This window comes from Perca fluviatilis, chromosome 9 (assembly GCF_010015445.1).
Source record: "Perca fluviatilis chromosome 9, GENO_Pfluv_1.0, whole genome shotgun sequence".
Classification (NCBI taxonomy): Eukaryota; Metazoa; Chordata; class Actinopteri; order Perciformes; family Percidae; genus Perca; species Perca fluviatilis.
This window is the reverse complement of record NC_053120.1, coordinates 14,209,553-14,235,657: the sequence shown is the minus strand read 5'-3', so window position 1 is coordinate 14,235,657 and position 26,105 is coordinate 14,209,553. Positions and strand designations below refer to the sequence as shown.

At 39.8% G+C, this 26,105-nt stretch overlaps 1 protein-coding gene across 1 annotated transcript; it reads left to right on the top strand.

Annotated features, from left to right (window-relative positions):
- The first annotated feature begins 1,290 nt into the window (after positions 1-1,290).
- Positions 1,291-26,105, top strand: LOC120565955 (protein ENL-like). Its single transcript, XM_039812106.1, has 13 exons — positions 1,291-1,422; positions 7,357-7,537; positions 9,179-9,261; positions 10,445-10,588; positions 13,063-13,188; positions 14,808-15,109; positions 15,145-15,454; positions 16,689-16,779; positions 16,909-17,020; positions 19,211-19,310; positions 19,841-19,909; positions 20,801-20,872; positions 22,377-26,105. The coding sequence occupies exons 1-13, from the start codon at positions 1,411-1,413 to the stop codon at positions 22,503-22,505; spliced, it is 1,731 nt and encodes a 576-aa protein (XP_039668040.1). The 5' UTR covers positions 1,291-1,410; the 3' UTR covers positions 22,506-26,105.

Genomic DNA, 26,105 nt, shown 5'->3' with positions numbered 1-26,105 from the left:
ATATTGAAAAGGAGGATATAAAGGTTGATTTCTCAATACCAGCGGGACACCCTCATGTCTGACAGCCATGTGGGATTTCTTTTACTCCGATTTGACTGAGAGGTAGACCAGATCAGTTTGAGCGGCAGGGCAAGAAGGGGCGGCACCAAGCCAGTGAGAGAGTGCTGACCTTCTGTCACATAGCTGAGGCCCGATAATCTCCCATCACAGTTTGAGCACCACAGAGACCTGACTGCAATGGGCCCTCACTCCCTGGCTCTGTATAAAAGAGACGTCTTCAATCAGACAACGTACGGCTTTCTGTTCAGATGAAACCTCAGACGTTTTAAACAGAAGCTGAATAAGATCAGTGTAACATGTGGTGTTAGAGGTTATAATCATTCAGATATAACCCGGTTTAGAAAACCATCTCAATGATGCAGAAAATGCATTGTGCAATAACAAATTTGACTAATTTACTTATTTGAACTGGTTTATATAGTGTTGGTTAGTTAATTTGTATAAAGTGTCTAAGTGATTGTAGAGTAAAAAGCATATTTCCCTATGAAATGTAGTTGAGTAGAAGTACAAAGTTGCATAAAATAGAAATAATCCCGTAAAGTATCTCAAAACTGTACTTAAATACTGTACTTAAGTAATAGTGAGTTTATCATGACTTTATAAGATCTGACACATTTACATGTTGGACTCTGGGCTCATGTTGATTCATGTGCGTTTCCCCTTTTAAATAAAGAAATCAAAAAAAATATTCTGAGAATGTAACAGACTGTTCGTAAAAAACTCTCAGAAAAGTCATCATACTGACAATAATTATTTAGTGAACATGGGATGGTTGTGAGACATTCAAAAATGATAAGATAGTACTTACCCTGAGTGCATATAAAATATCAATTAGATGCAAATCCAAAGCATTCACAATGCCCCCCCACCGAAAAATGTAAATTAAGTCGTATGAGTACGATGTAACCCCCATTGTTAATGGTATTGATATTGCATTTGCCAGACTAATAGGAAAAGCTGAAATGTGTAAGCAATGTAATCGAACCCCGATTAATCAATTAGCATCATGTGCATTTTACAATTAAAACAGAACTGTAGCCATTGGGACAAGCTCGCTGTCACTCGAGAAAACCACCAGAAAATGCTTTAATTGTATTTGCAGCTCAGCGACTGCCCCGCCTCTTGACTGTTCTGATTGGTTCCTTTCAAGAGTGCTTAAATTTCCCGCTCCCTGATAGGCTGAGAGAGCTTTCTGTTTTGGTTGCCTGCCAGCAGCCGTCTGGAAGGGGAGGGGAGCCGTCTGCCTTCCGCTTCTGGGCTGGATTGACACACAATGAGGAGCAGAGGCTGGGGAGACGCTCCACAAACGCCGCTGTAAATAAATACAACAATCACTGAGGCCAGAGAAACATGGAGAACCAGGTACAGTGGCTTTTGTGTCTCCTTGTGGAATCTGAACTTTTCACGGAGAAAATGCCAGCAGGCTATGCGCTGGCAGGGCAGGAATGAATCCTCTGTTCTGCTAGCCAGAAGAAAAAAATGCTCCTGCTGCTAATGAACTCGTAGTTGTTTGGCTCTGGAGCTATGCTAGCTGGGCACTCATACATCGGTATTTACCGCTAGCTAGCTTCAGTCTACCACACCATTCAGCACCGCTGGTATAGCTGTAGCCACAACCAGGCACACAAAGAGGTTTACATCTGGTGTTTATTCAGCTCTGCCGTGTTTAAAACGCACATGCACATCGTTAAAAACTATGCATACCAATTTGAGTCGAGGTTTTGTTGCAGCTAAGCTAAGCTAGTCTACCTATCAGGAGAGTGTCGGCCGTTGGCTAAAGGCTAAGGAGCCGCTACAAGGCGCCGGGGAAAAAGATTTGTCCTCACCAGGTTGGGCTGGAGAGGCGGGGTGGCGTCTCCACTGCCAGCGGCCTGAAACCTCACATGCAAGGCTAATAAAGCCAGCGTCGACCATACAACTTCAGAAATATCTTTGCATTATTTGCCAACAGTTGGTTAATGTTTAAGGCTTACCGCATTCTTGATTTTAGACTATGATGCATGCAGCGTGGTGGAAAAGATGACAAATTCTCTGTGTGCAGACGTTTAACTTGAATCCAGTTATGATGACCACACATGCATTGTCTAATCATTACAAAGCAACGAACCTAGAATATAAATAAAACATAATTTTAAAGAACTGGTATGGTAAACCTTTGCTTCTTCAAATGTAATACCATTGCATGTATCAATTAGCACAGTTAAGATTTATGTCATCCTAAAAAGCTTCATCATTTATTTTGCAGAAAACGGAACAGTGGGTGAACCAAATTACATATCTGCTAACTGTGAGGGAGATATTTCTTCAAAGTGGGTTACTCTTTAAATGCCTGAGGTTATTCAGGACTATATTTCAGATGGTTAGGCCACACACACACACACACACACACCCGTGGAGCCACTTTCTAGGAGCTAGTCTCCATTCAGCATTGGCCTCTTTGAAGTTTTAACTAGATCTGTGAGTGTTCCAGATGAAGTCTGGTGCTACAAGTTATAAGACTTATGTAGTTATACTTCTGTGATGAATGTGAAAGATGTGCATTAGTTTTTTAATTCTTATTACTCAAATGCACAGTTGCCGGTCCATTGGTACACATAGCTAAGAATAATGCAGTCTAATACAGCAGCCTCGTAATGAAACCTTCCTCAATGAAGGTTGTAATGTTTAGTTGTTAATCTGTTTTAGGAAGGTGATGATTCAACTTTATTGCCATTTTAGAGGATTTAGTTTGTGGTCCTATTGTATTACTTTATACAAGAAGGTGTTTCTCATATTTAACCCTCACTGATATAAATTAACATTATAACTTAATGAAATTAAGATATGTTGCAGAGTTGTTGTATTAGGCTATACTGAATTAGTTTTAGATAGATGGACCTAATAAGTCTGCCGGATCCAGAAGAGAGTCAAGTTAAGTCTGTAAGTGTTGTGATTGAAGGTATTTATTGCACATTACAACATCATGACACAGCCAAAGTGCTTCATGCGTGCACAGTGAAGCAGGGTCTTGACTTTTTGTGCAAATACTGAGTTCTTTGCTATTTCTTGTTATGAGATCTGCATTTCATCTGCAGTTGGGATCATGCAGCTTTTTGTCATCCCCACAGACTCATTCACACCCTATTTATTCCAATACTCATTTTCTTGTTTTCATTGGGTGCTGCAGTTAGGCTATTTGTGGCTCTCTGGGGCTGACCATTTTTCAATACAAGTAAGTTTTATCTCTTTTAGATGTTAGGTTGCAGCTTCATCAAAACACAGCTGCTGCCATGATTGTTTGTTTGTGTGTGTCCCCTCCGAGGGAAACTTTCAGACTTTTTGAATGTAATCATTTATTAGCTGGAAGAGATTAACATGGTCACGAGGGGTGTTATTTACATGTCAGCTGGGAGTTCATTGTTTTCATGGGAGCCGTTGTGTCTGCCAAAATTTGTATTTCAACTCAACTCGAGCACTGTGTAGGAGAAAAAGAGAGAGCATGCATCATGCACCATGTACCATGTCGATGTTAGTGGCTTTGTGTTGTCTGGTTTGTTGACTTATAGAGGAAAGCTTGTGTTGGCACAAGTCATTTTGTCCTTCTGATACTAGAAATTATAATCAGTAGTCTGTTTTTTTTAGATGCATGTTCTTCATATTTTCAGACAATTTGACAGTTCAAATTATGTCTATCAACATAGTATTATTTTCCCGTTTGTATTTTGCAGAGCTTAGTCACTTATTTTGGTGAATGATCAGTAGAAAATGAATTTTTAAATTCTTTAAATCATAAAATTCCAAACGTTTAGGGCTGCTCCCTCTTATTCGACTAGTCGACTAATCGGTCATTTTGGTCTTAGTCAACTTAGATTTCTTTAGTCGATTAGTCATGTTTTATGCTTTTTTTCATTCTGAATGATTTATTTCCAAGAAACGTACAAGCACATCTCTGGTAAACGCAAGAAACGTAAGTGGTGCTTTTGCATGACTCTTTGCAGAGAAACTGAGATTTACAGATCTGTCGATTAAATCAACTAATCGATTAGTCGATACAATTGAATGAGTGTTAGTCGACTAAGAATTTCTTCAATCAAGCACAGTTCTAAAAACATTTGCTCTCTCCAGCTTTTAAAATGTTTTTTTGTTTTCTAAAACTGTAAATTCAATATTTTTGTGGTTGTTAAAATAATTTCCCCCTGGGATTATTAAAGTATTTCTGATTCTGGTCTCACCAAACAAATGATTTAAAGACATCACCTTGGACTCTGGGAAATTGTAATTGGCATGTTTGACTATTTTCTTACACTCGACTACTATCTTATAGGCAATCTAAACAGTCTTGCAACCCTAGAATTGTCTCTGTAGCTGCAGGAAACGATTATTTTAATTAATGAGAAATCTGCCACTTTTTACTTAATTGATCAGTCATTTGCTCTGTAAGATGTCAAAAAATTTTGAAAAATGCTCAGTATGATCTAGAATATAATATAGAGCCCAGCTGGTCGTCAAATCTTTTGTTTTGTCCAAAACACAAATATTGTGTAAATAAGTTTACTATCTCATAAATCAAAAAAGATTCAAAGAAGAAGCTGAAACTAGTGAATGTTTGGCATTTTTGCTTGAAAATGGCTTAGACAATTAATTAATTAATTAATTATGAAAATAATAGTTCCTGATTAATTGGTCTGTTAACCAGCTTACTCGGCTCTAATTTTCTCAGCTTCATATTTCCCTTCTGGGCTTTTAATTTTCAGATTATTGGGAGACATTTCTTTGTTTTTTTCAGTGTATTGTTCCCTTTCGTTTCAAACAGAGAGTCACCGTCTTCCTCTTTGGCTCATTATCATTCTGATTTCTATGTTGTCCTTATCACAGGTGTGTGTGTGTGTGTGTGTGTGTGTGTGTGTGTGTGTGTGTGTGTGTGTGTGTGTGTGTGTGTGTGTGTGTGTGTGTGTGTGTGTGTGTGTGTGTGTGTGTGTGTGTGTGTGTGTGTGTGTGTGTGTGTGTGTGTGTGTGTGTGTGTGTGTGTGTGTGTGTGTGTGTGTGTGTGTGTGTGTGTGTGTGTGTGTGTGTGTTGATTGGAGGGACTCCATGGCTGCTCACTGTGGGTGTGGTGGAGTTTAAGGGCATTACTGCCATAGAATGGCTGGGCAGTGTGCCAGGCAGGGGAGGTGGGTGTGAGAGAGAGGGGGGAGAGAGAGAGAGTTAGTCAGGGAGTGCCAGACTAGTCCTGTCCCCTCTAATCCCCCTACTCAGTCCCAACTCACGAGCTGCTCTGTGCCGGGGCCAAATCCCCACATTCTTCAGTCCTCCCCTGGACATAAAGTGCCATTCTGTCCCCTCTCATCGCCTCGGCCCCACCTCCTTGTTCCCTTCTGCACTCCCATCTCCATAGCCTCTTCACTTGCTATGCCACTCACCACCAGCACAGTGTCATTTGCTTGTCCTGTCGCTGTCATTGTTATTGGCTGAGAGAGGTAGCCCAAAAATGTGCCCCTCTTCTGGACAAACCTTTTGAGATCTGTTGGCTCTGGCAGCTAATCACTCCCATTCCTCAGGGAGCGTCCCAACACCGATTTCAGCTTTGTGTTTGTCCAGACCAAGTGTTTAGCCTCTCCTTGAGTATTAAGTCCACACACTCCAAAATAGTGATTCAGAGGTTTTTGTTTAAGGTGGAATCAGAAACCAATGAATAATGGCCCATTGGTTTAATCTCACTACCAGCTTTGCTTTAGTTTATTCTAGTCTTAATCTACCTCAGTTTGTAAGGTTTCTCAGCCACTACTGTATAATCTACAGTTGAACTTTGAAGTCTGTAGCATGGGCTCTAAATAATGATGCATTAATCAGCTGATTATTTTCTTGATTAATCGATTGGTCTATAAAAGAGAAAACGGTGAAAATTATGATGTCTTGTTTTGTCCACCCAACTGTCCAAAACCTTGAGATATTACGTTTATTATAGAAATTATATTAAAATTTAGAACCAGGATGGAGCTCTAGCCATTACATTTGCTATTGTCTTAAACTTCCTGAAATTCTTGTTGTATTTCATGGTACTATATTTTTGTGTGCACCTGTGAAGCAACTTGTAACTCTTGTTTTGAAAGATGCTATATAAATCAAATTTCTTTATCATATGTGATAGTACACTGCATATCTGGGTTTTGGACCAATGGCTGGACATAATACGTGATTTGAAGATGTTGTGTCAGGCTTAAGGAAATTGGGATTGCAAAAACTATTTAATTGGCCTATGAAATGTCAGAAAAAACAACAATTTATAGAGAAGTTCATCTGCAGATTAATAGATAATTATGTTTAATGGAGTTTTTTTTTTCTCTTGTTTATTGCTAAGGCCATGGTCAAAATTAAAGATTTAATAATAATGTAATAACTATAACAATAACTTATTTCACCAGTAAATTGCTGATGAACCCCAGATGGGAAAAGGGTATTTTACAATTACTGTGAATGCACCACGAGGCTACCTGTTTTAAGTGAAAGCACCGTCTGCGTAGTTTAATTCCGACAACGGCAGCTGCAAGTGAACACACCGTCTGTGTTGTTTAATTCCGACCATAGATATAAACATATATCTATGAATTCCGACAACGGCAGCTGCAAGTGAACACACCGTCTGTGTTGTTTAATTCCGACCATAGATATAAACATATATCTATGAATTCCGACAACGGCAGCTGCTGCGCTGCAGAGCAGACTGTTACATCCCGCTGTTGAAGTCCTCCACAGTAAAATACAGTCACACTTTACACTGTTTAACGTTAGCTGTCAGCATTTTAGCCGTGTTTAATCCAGCTGCTAGCTAAAGGTAGGCTAACGTTACCTGCTGTCAGGTGTAGTGTAAAGTCAGGGACCGAAACTTTCATTCTTATTCGGTCTCGTTACTACCGTTTACGTCTGCACCGGTTCCCTATTGGCACCGCGTTTCGGTACCCAACCCTAGTGATATCTCATGCAGATTGTATGAGCAGAGCTAGATGGAAAAGAAAAGCATGACATTTACACGTAAATATTTCTGTCGTGAGGAAACAAGGAACCTACTTGAGGTTTAAAGTCTAAAAGACTCAACGCAAGAAGAAGAAAACAATCTGTCATTTAGGCATGTATTTGACCTTTCTCTACTCACCTTAATATGCACAAAGTGTAGATAAGAAATGATAAATGTTTACACACTACATCTTCATCAGTGTTTTTGATCTGAATAATTCTGCACTTGTATATATTTGTGTATATTCCCCTATGTCTACAGGCCTAGTATAGTAATAATCAGTATTTGACCCTTTTCTGTTTCAGTGCACAGTGCAGGTGAAGCTGGAGTTGGGCCACAGAGCCCAGCTAAGGAAGAAGGTGACATCAGAAGGCTTCACCCACGACTGGATGGTGTTTGTCCGAGGGCCAGAGACCGGCGACATCCAGCACTTTGTAGAGAAGGTTGTCTTCCGCCTGCATGAGAGCTTCCCCAAGCCCAAGAGAGGTGAGACAGATGGATACAAATATTTGAACATGTTTATTCTCATAGCGTATGTCATAAACCTAGCTAATTAAGTGTTTTAGATGCTGCATAAAAGACACTAAGGCCGTTTTAGAAATCTTTAAATAAAGTTATTCTGCAGTATGCTAGGCCAGGCTGAGCCTTTTGAACAAGCTCCTAAAGCACAAGACAAAAAATTAACTCCCACCACTATTGCAAATGAAAAATATAACCTATTGAGCTTTACATTTGTTTTGTCTATGACTAGGTTTTGGATACCGTTCACTTTTTTTGTCCGTGTGTGCATGTGCACAGAGAGGACATACAGTACAGGCCAAAAGTTTGGACACACCTTCTCGTTCAATGCGTTTCCTTTATTTTCATGACTATTTACATTGTAGATTCTCACTGAAGGCATCAAAACTATGAATGAACACATGTGGAATTATGTACTTAACAAAAAAGTGTGAAATAACTGAAAACATGTCCCCGTAGCCCTTTCCAGCCTTGTGGAGGTGTACAATTTTGTCTCTAGTGTCTTTGGACAGCTCTTTGGTCTTGGCCTTGTTAGTAGTTGGATTCTTACTGATTGTATGGGGTGGACAGGTGTCTTTATGCAGCTAACGACCTCAAACAGGTGCATCTAATTTAGGATAATAAATGGAGTGGAGGTGGACATTTTAAAGGCAGACTATATATATATATATATATATATATATATATATATATATATATATATATATATATATATATATATATATATATATATATATATATATATATATATATATATATATATATATATATATACATACATACATACATACATACATACATACATACATACATCAAGTCTGTCAAAGATAGAAGTATCTCTCAGCCCTATCAGACGCTGCTCTCCCCCGCCTCTATCTGCTCCGTGGCTGTTGTGTGTGTGTGAGTGAAAGCCCGGCCAGCGAGCTTGGTAACGTCGTACGTACATTTTCGTAAAAAAATGCTCATATTCAAACTCTATACAGTTGATTTGTGGCATAAAAAAGTCTCAGAAGGGAATTTTGTGATAAAATAGCAGACGAAAATTTTAAAAGTTTCCAGTTGTTTGACACAACAGCAAACTGCGGTTGTTGTGGCGCTTTGTGGGATAAAGTAGGCGAAATGGACCGGTCCAAGGCATACTGGCGATTTTCGGCGAATCAGTACGTCATCCGGGTATTTTTGGCATAGTGCAGATTTTGCTTTTGTTGGCATACTAAGGCTACATTTTTGCCAAATCAGTACACACTGCTAGTATAGTATGCAGTTGCGAAAACGGCCGAAGTAATATATACAGTATGAGACAATCAAACATGTCGGCCAAGTTCGAACTCATTGATGATTTGTGTCGCTGTTTTGTGTTCAAATGCCCTTAAGCAAAATGCTCTTGACGTCTAATTCATGGTAGTATATAGTTTGAGTCGTTCTCAAAAATGTAATTATTTATTTTATTTTTTTATCTCATTTTGTGGGAGACTTTAAGAAGTATTTTTCTTGGAATTGATTTAGTTAATAGATTTGTCTACCCCCATTAACTCATTCTATAGATGCGAGTAATGAGTTAATAGTTAATCTAATTACTGCCAATGACATGTCTTTGTCTGTCTGCAGTATGCAAGGAGCCTCCGTACAAAGTGGAGGAGTCAGGCTACGCAGGCTTCCTCATGCCTATTGAGGTCTACTTCAAGAACAAGGTGAGATCAACTGGACATGGATAGTAAGCTGTGTAGTTGCTGTATTTATAGAAAAGAAATATATGTTTCAATGTTTTGAAATTTGTAAATTGATTTTTACATGTTGCAGGTGTTTATATTATGGAATCTTCTACAATTAATGTGGATATAGTACTTGTGAACTGCACCGAAATATTAACAGACTGAAGGAGGCCAAGCATAGACTGCAAACATTACATGCACACAAAAATCTGGGTTACTGGGAGGTAAAACAGAAAGCTAGCCGTGTTGACCAGGTTAATTCCTTAACTTGATAAACGAAACTGGCTGTTTCTTTTTGCATAATGTTTCAGAAATCAGGTTATTGTCCAAGTCCAAGAATAATGAGATTATATTAAGTGCATGTAGATTGTTTAAGTGCAACACAGTGATGGTTTAAAATCCTTGTTTGACCATTTTTTTTGTGAATGGCTTCACTTTGGACAGCTGTACTAACACACTCTCCAGAAGGAGTTATACATGCACTTAGCCAATCAGAAAGCATGATTGTGTTAGTACAACTTTTATGAGAGGGACATTTCTCTCTTTAAGTGAGAGAAATAAAATTAGCACACACTGGCACCTTTAAGTACCCCGTGAGCCATTGACATGAATGATGAAAGAAAGAAAGGCCCACTTTACTCTCATTATAAGATAAGGACGATGCTTAAGAGGTATGTGCACATCAGTGAACCATTGTCTCAGCAGCTCTTTATAATATTAAACCTCTGGACTGCACCCAAAATGTTACATCCTCCTCTGATGTGCAATTAACGTGTACACAATGGTCAAATATGTCAAAAAGATCAAGAAAATACTTAAAAGGTGAGCAAGCAGAGTGTAAATATCAGCAACCATTAATCCATCTGCATTGACATGAAGACATTTTTGTTTTCTCTCAAGCATGCCGTTCCTCAGCTTTAATTGTCCACTTCTCCACAGTTTCTCTCAGGAATGTAAGTTGATTCTTATCACTGTGTCGGCTCTGGCTGTGTCTGTTTTCTTGACTTCCTGGATGATAGTTCCTTCATTCAGCTTTTATCTTTTTGTTGTGAAATATGTCGATATTGAGAGGTGTAATGCAGAAAGGTAAACACAAATTAAATGGTCTCACACATGCTGTTAGAGGTTTAAAACCGTGTTTTATCCTGTTGTCATCCTTCAGGAGGAGCCAAAGAAGGTGTGTTTCAACTATGACCTATTCCTCAACTTGGAAGGCAACCCACCAGTCAACCACCTGCGCTGTGAGAAGCTCACGTTCAACAACCCCACCAAAGAATTCAGGAGAAAGCTGATCAAAGCTGGAGGGGTGAGGCTGCCTGACACACTGGGTGGTTCACTGGACTCATGGCTAAATGAGTGACTAGAAACTACTACGTGATATAGGCTATTGCATCATTAGTTTTGAAGTGGGAGGAACTGCTGTTTCTGGAAATGTTTTTTTCCTCAATGTAGGGTATCTGCAGGTCTTGACTTTTGTTTTTAAATCATCTAACTTTCCCCAAAAAAGTCCTTAAATGTCTTAAATATTTTCTCCTGCTTGCCATAGATTGTTAGATATATAACATTTTTGTATCTGATTGCAGATTGTTAAGAGATGCTGTACACCTATAAATTAACAACTAAAAGTTGGATTGTTGCAACACTCGATTGTGCATGTAGGAGGCTGTTCAATCCTTCCTTGTGGAGTTTTAGTCAGCGTCATCAGACCTGCAGCAAACACTGTCACTGCTGCGAGCTACAGTAGCAACTATTTTAAATCACTGTTTTAGCAAAAACTGAAATGAACCTAAATGAAAGCCATCAATCCATTTTATGTCACTTATTTGTATTGTTCACGTTAATTAAATTAATTATATCATTAGAAATTACTGTTATATGCTGCTGGGAAGTGCTAAAAAATTTGATTTGATAATCAATAAATCTAGACCATATTGTCCCCACTGGTTATTAATCATACTTTCATAAGTTAGTCTTGAATTTAAAGGTCCCATGGCATGAAAATTTCACTTTGAGGTTTTTTAACATTAATATGCGTTCCCCCAGCCTGCCTATGGTCCCCAATTGGCTAGAAATGGTGATAGGTGTAAACCGAGCCCTGGGTATTGATAAGAAATCTAAAAGACGTGTTCGTTTGATTTCTGAGGAGGAAGGAGAGGCCTGGGTCGAATTGAAAGTTAAGGAAAAGGTTTAATGAACAACACGATGAAAACGACAGTCTAAACACAATCCAACGTAAAACATGAAACACTGCCAGCAGTGGACTGAAATAACATGCCTCCTCTTCAGGAATTACATCAATCAGTCCTGAATCATTCTCAGGTTCGGAATTATATTCCTTTGGAATTGTTGGTGTTTCCTTGAATGGAAACTGTCCCAGGTTAAAGACACACCTCTGATTTCAGGTTTACTCCAGTTCACAGACAAAGGTCGTTTATCATGGTATTGCTGATTCTGTTCAAGTTTACAGTTTACAAGTTTAGAGTTTGCATTTCCTTTGTTCTAACCAAGTCTGGCCCCACAGGGAGTGGCTCCCCAAAAGTTGTTTAAGCAGTAAGTCTTCTAGAGCATCTACATTCATGCTAAATAACAGACATGACCTAATTAATTCTTTAGAAGCTTGAGAAGTTGTGATGCAATCGTTATTGTTTCAGTGTTCTTTTCTAGCTACAGTGTTCATTTAACTAAATGTATATTTTTTTATCAGACATCACCAATGGTTTAACTTTTTACAACCTAACCGTATCCTGCTCTGCCTTTTGAGAAAATGAAAGCTCAGATGAGCCGTTCTGGAATCTTGCTTGTTATATCTATGGCTTGTTATGAGGTCATAACAAGCAAGGTTACCTCCCCTTTCTCTGCTTTGCCTGCCCAGAGAATTTGGCCCACCCATGAGAGAGAGACATCATGGCTTTCAAATGAGAAAAGTGGCAGTTGGTCAAGGCCACACCCCCACCCTCCCCTATCCTCCTCAATAGCTACAGACACAGAAATGGCACATACTAAGGAAAGCTCATTGTGGGACTGGCTCTAGTGGCTGTAGTTCTGCACCAAGGCTGAATTTCGGGAAAGAGACTTCAGATATAGTATTAGGGGACCACTGAGGCCTATATAAAAGCATCCAAAGAGCACCATGTCATGGGACCTTTAACTTAGTGAATCCTGCAGAAATCCTGTCAGTGTTACTTCACATAGAAACAAGGGACTGCATAATGTAACAATTGTATAGGTTTATGTTATGGCCACCAGTTAGAATGATTTTGACTTTTTTAGAAATCATTTTTTTTCCATAAGTTTGGCATGGCGGATGGCCTAAATACTACAGTACCCATGAGCCTGAGCCCCCGTTACTATGTGAGAAGAATACAGTCAGAGCGGTAGCAAATTAAAACACTTTGTCGTTGAATTTGTGGACAAAAGTCATTGCCCCAGCTGAATTCATCCAACAATTACCCAGAATCTGAATGTGAAGATGTAAGCTGCAGTCAATTTCTCAACACCAGGTCGCATTGCAATTTCAAAAAAGTTCTTGCACATCCGAAAGTCTTAGTGACGGGTGCTTAAAAGAGTTGTTCATCTTTTGTACTGATGGTTCAAGCCTTAGACATGCTCCAACTATGAGTCACGTAACATTTGTCTTTGGGGAAAAAATAACTATAAAAAGCCTGGTTCTGTCGTCAGTCAAAGTAAATGTATACCCTGGACACTATTTGAGAATTTACAGTGTATATACAACACATAAGATCTACACAGAAGCTCCATAACTTTCGTCTCTAATTTCAGGTATTGGTGGTTCCAGAGGGGGCTGAAGCCGTGTCGAGGCCCAGTCCAGACTACCCGATGCTCCCCACCATCCCTCTCTCTGCCTTCTCAGATCCCAAGAAGACAAAGACCTCTCATCTGTCAAAGGTTGGTTAAATTGCCAACTAGAAAATGCCATTTTAGTTATCTCACTATCACTGTCAGCTTGCTCATTCATTTGGAGTATTTAAACAGAAAGTGACACAACTATTGATCATTCCACTTTTTTGAAGGATATGGGGACAAATGAAACAAACACATCGGGAGAAAACACTAAACTTATCCCGTTACATTTTCCATTGTTGCCATTGTTTTGGTTTCAACCTTTCACAGATCAGTACAGTGGTAAGGCCTTCATGTTTGACTAAATGAAATGGCATTGGTTTCTCATTTGTAGCTTTGCATGGGTCTTCTCTTTAAGGATCTTGTTCTGCAGGTTCCTCCTAATGTTTTTCTTGACACAAACAGATTTCTTTCAAAACTTTTAAGACCCACATCGGTGACCTACTTAAACGGGCTGATGGCAAACACCTATACATCCTGAAAACTAAATTTCCCCCTCATTTTGATATAGAAATACATTTTCTTCAATCCACAATATTACTGTGGCTGTGTGCTAAGAACCGGCTTGGACTTGGTTTCATACAGCTATGCCCATCTGCTGATTTATTGAAAGAGTCAATGAGAGCCACCTCTGAAGACTCACACACCACTCTCTCCAATGCTCCAGTCTGTATTGAATCTATCATAATAAAGGCTCTTATGTACATATCAAGTTTAAAAACCTGCAAAACTGTTTGCTGATAAGTGGATGAGCAGTATGTAAATAGCATCCTCCACTTGGATCACTGTGCCAGAGAGCTCTTATAAAATCCACTTCTGTTGATACAACCTTCAGTAAATGCTTACTTTGTCTGCTGCACCCAACGTATTCTAAATTTTAAAATGTTCTCCTTTACTGCCCTTCAAAGTAATAGTGTAATCTAATGTACTGAGAGAAGTATAGTATCTTTATTTAACTTGTGAAGTCGTATTTGGTGAACTAACTTTTTCTTTGTATGTATTTGTCTACCGTTTGTGGCCACGCAAGTAGCACGGCTTCAGGGATGGCAAAGTCTGTAAGTCGGTCCCATGACATTTGGTGCCGACATTCACGATCCCCAGAGGATTAATCCTACTGACTTTGGTGATCCCCTGACTTTGCCTCTAGTGCCACCATGACGTTAACATTTAGCTGGTTTATGACTAAATACCAGCAAAACTGAAGACATTCTAATCAGCCTCAGCTTACTTTGTGTTTAGTGCTAATTAGCTAGTGTTAACATGCTAACACGCTAAGCTATGATGGTGAACATAATAAACATTATACCCGCTAAACATCAGCATGTTAGCATGCTTATTTTAGCATTTAGCGCAAAGCACCGCTGTGCCCAAGTCCAGTCACTCATAGCCGCTAGCGTGACTGTAGACTTTTAGTCTTGTTATTGCATAGAGAGAAGAAGGTTTAATTAGCTGTCTTTCAGTTGTTTTTTAGACTAATTACTGAGAGAATTATTATTTTGCCGGAAGTTTGACATCTCCTTCACAGTAAATAATGTGATACATTACAGACTAGACTGGCCAGACCTTAACAAGGTCTTTGTGCTTCTGTTTCCTTTCATGAGGCTTTCGGCTGAGTGCTCTAAGAGTAGATTGTGGGTGACAGTGCTTTTGCTTTCTTTTTTCAGGAGCCCAGCAAAGAGGGAAGTGGTGGCAGCAGCAAAGGACCCAAACCGCACAAACTGACCAAGGAGCACCGCGAACGGCCCCGAAAAGACTCTGAGAGCAAAGTCACGTCGAAAGGAGACAACGACAGAGACGGAAGCAGCAAGAGTGGCCGTGATCCTTCCTCTTCCTCATCTTCAAAAAAGCCGTCAGAGATCAAAGTGAAAGATGAAGTTAAAGTTCTACCCAAGGCTGCCTTCAAGGAGCCTAAACTCACCCTGAAGGAGTCAAAGATGGAGGGCATGTCCCCTAAAGGAGGGGGGGCTGGTAGTGGCGGGGGTGGTGGGGGAGGAGGCGGGGTGGGCCCACAGAGCCCAAAGCACCGGGGAAACGACCCTCTACTGTCGAGTCTCCCAAACCCAGCGCAAAGAAGCAGAAGAAAGCCAGCTCAGAGGGGCCGAAGGGGCCGACCGTTGTTGCCTTCACAGGAACTTCTCCTCGTGTCTCCTCCTCCTCTGCAGCCAGCCAGCCGTACGCAGAGAAGAAACCTCCCAAAGAAAAAGGTCGCTGGGCCAAAGGCAAAAATGACACGCAGGAGCCGAAGGAGCCCAAAAAACTTCCAGAGTCGGAAGAGTCGAATTCAGAGGATGAAGCATCGTCCAAGTCAGAGGTATGTCTGCTTCACAGGAGCCACTTTTTTTTTTTTTTTTTTTTTTTTTTTTAAAAGGTGAAAATTATGCTTTTAGTATGGATAGATAAGGATTTTATAATGTTATGCTTTTCAAAAAATGTCATAATTATGATCATTAATTATATTTCATAGTAAGGGCTGCAACTAACGACAATTATGAATTTATATGCAGATTATTTAATCGATTTGTCAGAAAATAGTGACAATACCTAACATTTCTTTAAGCCTAGTGTAACGTGACATCACATAAGACTAGGAAAAGCAACAAACCCTTACAAATAAGAAACTTAAACAATGCAATGTATTTTTGTTGGGATTATCAAAATATTTGCTGTTAAAGTCTCCATCTATTGATTATTAAAGTGCCCATATTATGCTCATTTTCAGGTTCATGATTGTAATTTGAGGTTGTACCAGAATAGGTTTACATGGTTTAATTTTAACCATATTAACACCATATTTTTGTTGTACTGCACATTGCTGCAGCTTGTCTTTTCACCCTGTGTTCAGGTCTCTGTTTTAGCTACAGAGTGAGGCATCGCACTTCTATCCCATCTTTTGTTGGGAGGTGCACATGCGCAGTAGCTAGGTAGGAATCACATCAGCTAGCTGTTTGTTTCTAGAACTTCGATTAGCCGGGAGACTTCTTCTAAACGAGGGCGCACTTCCAACTTTGCGTGAAATACCTGCAGAACAGGGACATGTAAGTAGTTCTTTTGTAGGTTATGTTGAACTAGTGTGTGTTGTAGCAGTGTTTTGCTATTGAGAACAAGCTAGCATGCTACGGTTAGCCACCTCGTCTCGGCTACTGACGTAGAAAGCCGTGCAGATTTTGAACAGCTCACCCGGAGACTGAAGGCAGGTTACATTCAGAAACCTGTATCTCACTCAAAACAGCATGGATGTTGGTTTGTTTTTTTCTTTCAAGTTCGTATGTGTGTGGAAGCACCAGAGACACAAAATAACACCCCAAATCCCAGAAAAAGTGATTTTGTTTTTCATAATATGGGCACTTTAATCAATTAATAAATGTATCATTGCAGCTCTAATTAAATGCTGTACTTGCTAATTAGTATTTTTATTCATTTGTTATACAACTTAATTTATAGATGGACATGAAAGTACTTTTAGATTGGTCCTTTTTCATTTCAAATCTTTGATTTTGAATATCCATGTTTCCCAAAAATCAATCAATCTCCTTCTCCTCTTACAGCAGTCTGCCCCTTCCAGTCCTTCCAATTCCAGTTCGAGCTCTGACTCCAGTTCAGATTCCGACTTTGAGCCGGGACAGAAACAGGGGCAAGGTAGAGAGTCCATTCACCTTGTTTCCTCACAGAGATGAGCATTAATTAATTAGTGTTTCAAGTTTTCTGGAGGTAAAGGGATGAGGTGAGTTGTAAAATGGTTTGTGTGACTCTGTCCTCCTCTCCCAGGCCCTCTACGATCGATGGTGGAGGAGATCCAGTCAGAAGAGTCGGATGATGACGACAGCAGCTCAGAGGAGGAGACGCCCATCAAGACCAACCCCCCCAACCGTGACTCTCGGTCAGTCTCCCTATTTGGTCATCAGTCAAAAACTGTTACTGTTACTGCACTGTAACACAAATTCAACCTTGCTCCTGCTAAAACACACATTTATCTCCAAACTCATTAAGCATGTTGCACTCTTTTCCCTGCCCCCTCCTCTTCTCCTCTTTTGAGTTTTTTTTTTTATGTATAGAAGTGCCAGCGGTATGGTCAAATCTTGTTTATTGTTTTGCTGCATGAGAGTGGCAAACAAGTTTGTGACGTAGCTCTTGCAAAGCTTTCATTCAAATTTAGTGCAAATTTTAACCTAATTTCAAGAACAGATTCAAATGAATGCGCCTTTCCATCCACCACTGTTATGCAAATATTAGGAGTTGAGAGCACCGAGAAACAACTGGGGGCACAAATTATCCGCGTGCCATTAAACTATTGCAGAAGAAGAGGGCGCAACAAGATGACCTATTTAAAAAAGTGCAGCTTAAACTTTGAACAAATGAAAACAATGGTAAAAACATTATGAAAATATGACCTTTATGTATGTTTCATGTGTTTCTTTGACAGTGTTGGGCAAGTTACTTCCAAAATGTAATACATTGTAGATTGCTAGTTACTGTCATTTCAAAGTAATTAGTTATATTACAATATTACGGTCTGAATTGTAATGCTTTACTCTACTTTTGTTACTTTTGAGTCACTTTCACCAATATAACCGCGGAAGTAGGCTATGACTTGGCAGGTAGCTTGTGAATTTCCCCACGGGATCACTAAAGTCTCATCTTTATCCACTTTAATACATCATAGTTTATTCATAATATTATGTATTTTTAATCTGAATCTGCAAAGTAACTAAAGCTATAAAATAAATAGTGAAGTAAAATGTAGGCCTACTTGACTTTGAATTGTGGTAGAGTAGAAGAATAAAGTAGGTGAAAATTAAAATACTCAAAAGTACCATACAATTGTATTGAAGTACGGCATAGTTACTTTCCACCGCTGATAAAATGTAATGATAAATCGGTCAGCTGCTCGGACACACGGTTGTCAGCGCTGACGTACCGTTACATGTTGGGACACAGATGTTGTCCTTACCGTCTCTGGTTCTGGCTCTGACCACGGGAACAGTGACGGGACAGCTCGCTTCAACACAGCGAAATAACTCTTAATTGTCATGTCGCAAATGTATCCGTCTCTGCAGTCATCTCAACCATCAACTCCAGCAACAGGAAAAAAATCAGCTAAAATGATTCGTAGTGAATTCTTAAAAAAAAAAAAGAGAGAAAATACCACTAAATGTCGGGTTAAAATGCTCTATAACTCGTGTTACCGAGACTGTAACGTGTATAATATTACTACATATATTAAATATACTGTAGTGATATATTAAAATTGATTAGTAATGCTATGTAAAGCGTTACAGCAAAAAGGAATACTTTACTGTAATTGCGTTACTTTTGTAACTCGTTACTCCCATCGCTGTTCTTGGAGAAGGGTTACAGTCTCATCGCTCCACACAGCTGATGTTTTTGTCTGCCGCCATTTTTCGTCACTTCAGTGGGTGTTTAAGTCACTTGCTTCACGACAGCAGGATTTATTTGAACTTTTTTGCAATATTTAGAATTTGTATCCAATTTTCTGCATTTCCATTCAGCTTTTTTTATACGTGCAAATTATACATAAATACAGGTAGATGGAACTTTCGTCTTGCATTTGTATTTTGTTTTCTATTTACAGTAAATCGTAGCACTGCAATTCAACTGTTTTTTTATCACAACCTGTCATGCCTCAAAATTGATATCGTACAGACTGAAACAGATTTTATTACACCGATCTCGATAAGGTGATAAGGTTTCTTTAACTTTCTTTACCCACCTCACCAGTTTCTTGTCTCTTCTATTGTTTACTCTTGTTGTCTCCTTCACCAAATGATAACTGGCTCCATATTAGCAGCAAATTGTGTGTGTGTGTGTGTGTGTGTGTGTGTGTGTGTGTGTGTGTGTGTGTGTGTGTGTGTGTGTGTGTGTGTGTGTGTGTGTGTGTGTGTGTGTGTGTGTGTGTGTGTGTGTGTGTGTGTGTGTGTGTGTGTGTGTGTGTGTGTGTGTGTGTGTGTGTGTGTGTGTGTGTGTGTGTGTGTGTGTGTGTGTGTGTGTGTGTGTGTGTGTGTGTGTGTACCTCTGACCTTGTCCTGTTTCTCTCTCTCCCTCCCCTCAGACTTAGCCTGGAAAGCGAGAGTGACAGCAGTGACGGCTCGCACAGCCCCAGTCGAGACCCCGCCCCACCCCCGCAGAAACACAGCTCCTCCAATAACAAAGTGAGTCACACAAACCTCATTTTACTGCCTGCTTTCATTGTTGTATTGAAAGGGACGGAAATAGCTGACTAGAAAATAAACACTAAAACCAAACATGGACTATATATATATATATATATATATATATATATATATATATATATATATATATATATATATATATATATATATATATATATATATATATATATATATTTATATATTTATATATTTATATTTTGAATCGCAATACAAATGTGAATTGATTTTTTTATTTTATTTTTTTGCACACCCCTATTAAAAAGGCATTTGTTTAGACCGAGACAACTTATTTTGAAGTTTGGTACATGCTGTATTTTTAATGTCTTGGTTCCTTCCCAACATAAAATAGCCTAAAGACGTTCCACCAAGACATGGGAACCACAGGGTTTGAGGACTGCACCAGGCTTCCACTTCCTTCATAGTTTTATGGTCTCATATCACTCTTTCTTCTTTATATCCTCTCTTTCTCGAATTTCTATCTCCTTTTTTCTTGCTCTCCTTTTCTGCAGGTTTCAGGCAGAAAGAGTCCAGATTCCTCGTTTCGCTCAGAGAAGGTGTTGAAGAAGGGATACGACAAGGTAGGAAGGGTAAATCAAACTTTTTTTATGCTTTTAACACACAAATCTACACATGGAATATTTTGTCCACATTTAATAAGTGCATTAATGAATTGAAGATGGAGTAATGGACAGTTAATTGATCAAGATGTGCAGACAGACTGGCCCATGTACCTTAAAAATAAATCTTTTTTTCTTTTGTAATAAGTTGATTCATGAAACTGATCTTACTCCCTCACATTAGAAGATGTGCTCAGTTTAATGGATTTTGTTGAGACATTAGGAAAAAGGTTGAATCCCACACTGATTAAATTCAAAGGACACTTTTAGTGAGCAAAAAGAAACCATATGTTTTGGTGTCAAACACCACCAAACAACATTGAATAAATACACCATTAACACCCTTTTGTTTGTAACCGTAGTTATTTCTAGATTCACTACTTTGCAGCAAAATGCAAAAACCATAAAGACGGAAGCAAGATCATCGAAGACCAAGAATGACCAGTTTCTCCACTAAATCTTGACTCTATGGCTGTCACTTTTTCAAAAACTTTTTCCAGTTTGAACGCACAATTCTTTTTAAATAATTCAAATGCAACCCTCTGACTTGAGTGTCAAACTAAAAGTATCCTTTATCTAAATGTTTTCACCTGTGGTGTCAGAACCAACATGCTTCCAAACTTGACTCCTCAGATGGTTTGGTGTCCTGATTATCTGGTCAGCAACGGCTCGCTAGTTTCCTCCATTTTGCAAATACAAATACAAATCTTTGCAGTACTCTAATTAGAGACATGCAATGGATCAGACACATAATCTTGTCCATGTTCATACAGAAGTTTAAAATAATAAAAATATAACAGCCCTATGACCTCTAACACTGACCATATTTACTTCCCTCTGTAATCTCTGCAGGCCTACACAGAAGAACTGGTGGACCTCCATCGCAGACTGATGGCTTTAAGGGAGCGTAACGTCTTACAGCAGGTGTGTGTTCACTTGATACTGTCTAACAATGAAATATGGCATGATGTTTATCAAAATGAATAAGTATAGTACTGGAAAATGTATTGGTACCATTTAATCAATGTGATATGAATAATATAGCAACCGGGAGAACTTGATGCATACATGGAAAAACCCATGACTTGCATTTTTGAAAAGTGATGAGCCCAAAAGGTCGTTTTACATATTGATTTTCTCCATGAATAATGTGATCTGAAATAAATATATTTTATTTAAAGTGCTCATATTATGCTCATTTTCAGGTTCATAACTGTATTTTAAGGTTTTACCAGAATAGGTTTACATGGTTTAATTTTCAAAAAACACCATATTGTTGTTGTACTGCACAGCTCTCTCTCACTGCTGCAGATCCTCTTTTCACCTGGTCTCTGTTTTAGCTACAGAGTGAGACCTCTTTTCATCTTCTTCTGTACTATCTTTGATTGCACTCGCACATGCGCAGTAGCTCAGATGTAGATCATGTCAGCTAGCTAACTCTAGAGACAGTAAAAGAAAGCCTGTTTCTCCAACTTTGGTCAGTTACAAGGCAGGATCAGCTGGGAGACTTCTAAATGAGGGCACACATGTAAGTAGTTCTTTTGTAGATTATGGTGAACTTGTGTGTGTTGTAGCAGTGCTTTGCTATTGAGAACGACGTAGCATGCTAGCGTTAGCCGGCTAGCGCTAGCATTAGCCTGCTAACGCTACGAGCTAACGGTTGTGGTTAGCCAGCTCATTTTGGACTGTGACGTCACAGTCCGAGGCTGATTTTGAACAGCTCACTAGGAGACTGAAAGCAGGACACATTCAGAAACCGTATCTCACTCAAAACAGCATGGATGGATTTTTTTAAAAGTTTGTATGTGTGTGGAAGCACCAGAGATACAAAAGAACACCCCAAATCCCAGAAAGTGTTTTTTTCATAATATGGGCACTTTAACATATTTTCTCTTGCCTACCGTAGGTAATAATGTTAGTAATATTGGGCAGTAATGTCCAATTGCAGGCTGCTGGGAGGCGTCCTACTTTGATAAACCAAAAGTGGATTGGTTGTGACAGTGGATTGTGCGTGTCGGAGGCTGTTCAATTCGTCTTTTGTTTCAGTCAGCGCCATCAGACCTGTAGCAAACACTGTCACTACTGATAGCTACACTAGCTAGGAGGCTCATCGTCTCACAATGGGCAAGGGTCAGGTTTTAGCATGAAATTTAATCAATCTATCATTTTTAATTGGTTAATCCAGCTATACATTTTATGTCACTTATCTATGTCCAGTATGAAATAGGTTGGATTAAATAGATTACATTAACTAGATTATATAGATTATATCATTAGGAAATATTGTTATATACTACTGGGAAGTACTGGAAAAAGTTGAAAAATGTAACTTGGTGAACTATGTAAACGTCTTTTTGTATATGGAGTTATTTTCAGGAATAATAAAAAGATTATGCTAAATGATGATACTTGATCACTCCTCTCTCAGATTGTGAACCTGATCGAGGAGACGGGCCACTTCAACGTGACCAACACCACCTTTGACTTTGACCTCTTTTCACTGGACGAGTCCACCGTCCGCAAACTACAGAGCTACCTGGAGGCGACGGCCACGTGACAGGAAGTGGAAACCGGCGTGGGGAAAGCGGCCTGTGGATGGCGGCGGCGGAGGAGGTAGACTCGCCACCATGTCTCCTCTTTTTAAGGAGGGGACACTCAGCCCCATCATGTCGCTGCCGTTTCACAGGCCCGACTGAACCATCGAACAACTACCACACAAACAGAAACCCACGAACAGACACAAGCACACATGAAGACACACCACGCTCACGGGACTCTGGGAGGAAACTGAAGGAGGTGGTGGAGGAGTTGTGGAAGGGGAGGGTGGAGGAGGAGCGGAGTGGCTGAACTTTGTCTACAGTCAGGATTTTCACTACACATCTCTTTTTTTGAGTCCGTGCAGAGCTGTGGTATGCACCCCACACCCCCTCCTTCACCCTCCTGCACTCCCGCCTTTGCAAACCCAATACTTCCCCTCCTCTTCCTCCCCCTTCACACGCACACTCCTTACTCGGCAGAACACTTCAGTCCCCTTCCCCCTGCTGTCAGCTGGAGCTCATTTCTCTCCAAACATACAACTTTGAGGTGTGTGTGTGTGGGTGTGTGTGTGGGTGTGTGCGCGCACGTGAGGCTTAAGAGGAGATGTCGTCTTTGTGGTTACCGACTTCTCTTTGTTCTTGAAGCTCTAGCACAAACAGCCGGTTTTCCTCTTTTACACACACACGGTAAACAAATACCGATTCAGGTAATAATTGACTTGAACCTCCCCTGTTCAGCATTTTTAAGCAGAATATAAATGTTGAATCAATGGTTTATAACACACTATAATGTAGTTGTAACTAATCTAAGTAAGTGTACTATAACTAATCCTACGTGGAAGTTGGCGTATAAACGGATATGAATGACAATATAGTAAAATACAAACCTGACAATTACTGTACCTTAAACACTTTAAAATGTAAATGTACTTATAACCCCATTACAGTGTGTTATAAAACTTTACAAGGCTTAGAAAGGCTACATAGGGATGGGGGTTAAATTAAAGTGGTACCCAGATTCATGCACACGTTTGTCTCCCAGGTCCTTACACTTAACACTGTATGTGAAGACACTGAGACGTGTGCTGTATGTGTGTGGGTGACTCTGTTTTGGATGAGATTTCTTTGTTGTCTGAACATTTAAAAACATGTTCTGTTGAGTTTCCCCTCTACTTCCTCGCACTGAAAGCTGAGCCTTGACCTCCTACCAACAGCCCCCCCCCACCCCCCTTCTTCCGACTAAAGCCCCCTCACTCCATCCCTCCTCTCCTCTATATTCTCATATTGGCGTGCATGAAAGGGCTCGACTGCTCGCGGCCAGAGCAGTGGAGGATCACTCTTGAATTGCCTTCTAAGTGCTGGGTAGGGTACAGTTGGGAGGGGGGGTTAAAAAAGCAGTGAAAAAGTAGCCATACTTGTCTCCCAGAATCCAAAAATAATAAGAAAAAAAAAATAGGGGCCACGCTTTTTTACATTTTATTTTTCTACAAGTGCATTTTGTGTATTTATTCCCAGATTGCGGTCAAGATAACCTGTGAGCTATGAATGTATATCGCTTTTACTTTTCTACGGCTAGCGACAGCCCCACTCTAGTGCCTTTTTCTGCGACCGCAGTGTGAGAGGGGGGGGGGGTGTGCGCTCTGTTAGCCATGGTCACACAGATTGAACCCCCCCCAAAATACCCCCCCTTGGGGAAACAAGTGTTAATAGGAATGCCTGAATATCCAGTATTGTCTTAATGGCTTCCATCTCTGCTTCTCCTTTTCCAGTGTCTTTGTAGGCTGTTGTCATTTTATCAGTGACATTTCTGTTAAGCCCTCTAGAAATTTTAAGACCACTATTTTTCCCTGATGGTGGTCATGTTTTTATGTTCTTGCTTTCTGAGTTCAGGTTCAGTGTTTTAAAGAGGAAGCGTTGTGTGATTATGTGGTAGTTACTCGCAGTAATTAGCTCTAGTAACAGTTGCTTCAGCTGTGTTGTGCGTTTTGTGAGACGGTTGTCGTTGAATAGGGTCGGGGTTCCCTCTTCAAGCGATTTGAAGTATTTGAACTAAAGAAGGAGCGTTTAATACCAAGTTACCAGGCACTTGAAGAGCATCAACAAAAAGGGCATGTAGGCAGAAAATAAGCTAAAGAACCCTCTCCTTGTGTTTTCTTTCCCTAAATAATTCCATACTATTTAAATGTAACTCTCAAGGGTCTGCATTATGAAGCAAGATCAGTGGGTTAGACTGCTACCTTAAACCCAGGCGGACCAGTCTCAACAAAGCTGGCTCACTTTTAACTAGTTTAGATCACTGAACTTAAGAGAAGTTTCACTTTGGAGGATTACATCAAAACCTGTAAACGAATGGTAATAGTGAGCACAAAGCAACATGTTCACACGCCGGCTTTACATGCTAACTATATCAGACATTTAAGATACGTTTGTAGCACAACCCACTCATTTTATGTTTGCGCCTTTATTAGAGGTGACAGGAAATCGGGGGAAAGAAGAGAGGAGGCATGACATGCAACAAAGGTCCCCCATCAGACTCAAACCGCCAACGTTGCGGTTCATCGTCAGCGTCTTAAGCCCAGCAGTTTCCCACAGTGCTTCTAGCACAACAAAGCAAGTTGGCCATAGTTCTCAATTTTGAATGACACTTACTGTCACATTTAATTGAGCTGAAATTCTTTAAATGGTACAGAGTTGTCTGTTTTGCATTAATGATCTATTACTGCAGCTCAGAAGAACATGCAGGTATTCACAGTGACGATGATCATAAATAAAAAGAAATAACTACTAATAGCATCTTCCTTAAAATAATGTTCACACACACTGATAATTGGCCACTAGTACATTTCATACACATGTTGAGTCTATTATTTTTAAGATCGGGACACTTCGGAGTGCATTATCAGCCTTATGTCGTAGCCACTTCCCAAAGGAAATAAAGGTAGACTGTTTAAATCCATGGTTAGGTTATCTTTAAGAGCAAGCCAGTGTGAAGCGGTATGGTTGCTATTGTTACATGCAGTTTAATTAACATTGTGCACTAATTTAAAACAATTTAACTGCAATTACAGTGACAGGAACTATGTTTCAAGTGTCCAGATGTATGACCTTGTTCAAACAGACGCCTGCCAGCCATTTAGAGGTCTCTCTTATTTTCTGTGGCCATGGAATAATGAGCAAACCTTTTTATGTACACATTTACTCTCCAGCTTTTTGCAGCTGGAACAGTGCTACTTTTTCATTTGTTTGATCATCGAGAAACATAGACGCAGACATGTCAATCAATTCTCTCTCTCACTCCAAAACATGTTGATAATGGAGTCAATGTACAGTTTAATGAAGACCATGTCATAAAGCCCACTGTTAGCTGTAGTCTATGCACTGATCCGACTTTTTCAGTCCCGATACCTGGGAAAACCGATCCCATACCAGTGTTTAATTAGTGAGCTGTATATGCCTCCCTGTGTGGAAGTGACTGGGATCATTCTTTTATGTGTAAGGCAACATCAGGCTTGACTTAAAGGAATCCGTGCGTGCTGTAATGCTGTCTGACGGCTCCAGCATTAGCTTAGCCCAGCACAGATGCTGCAGGTAACTGGTTCCAACTAGCCTACTGCTCTGAA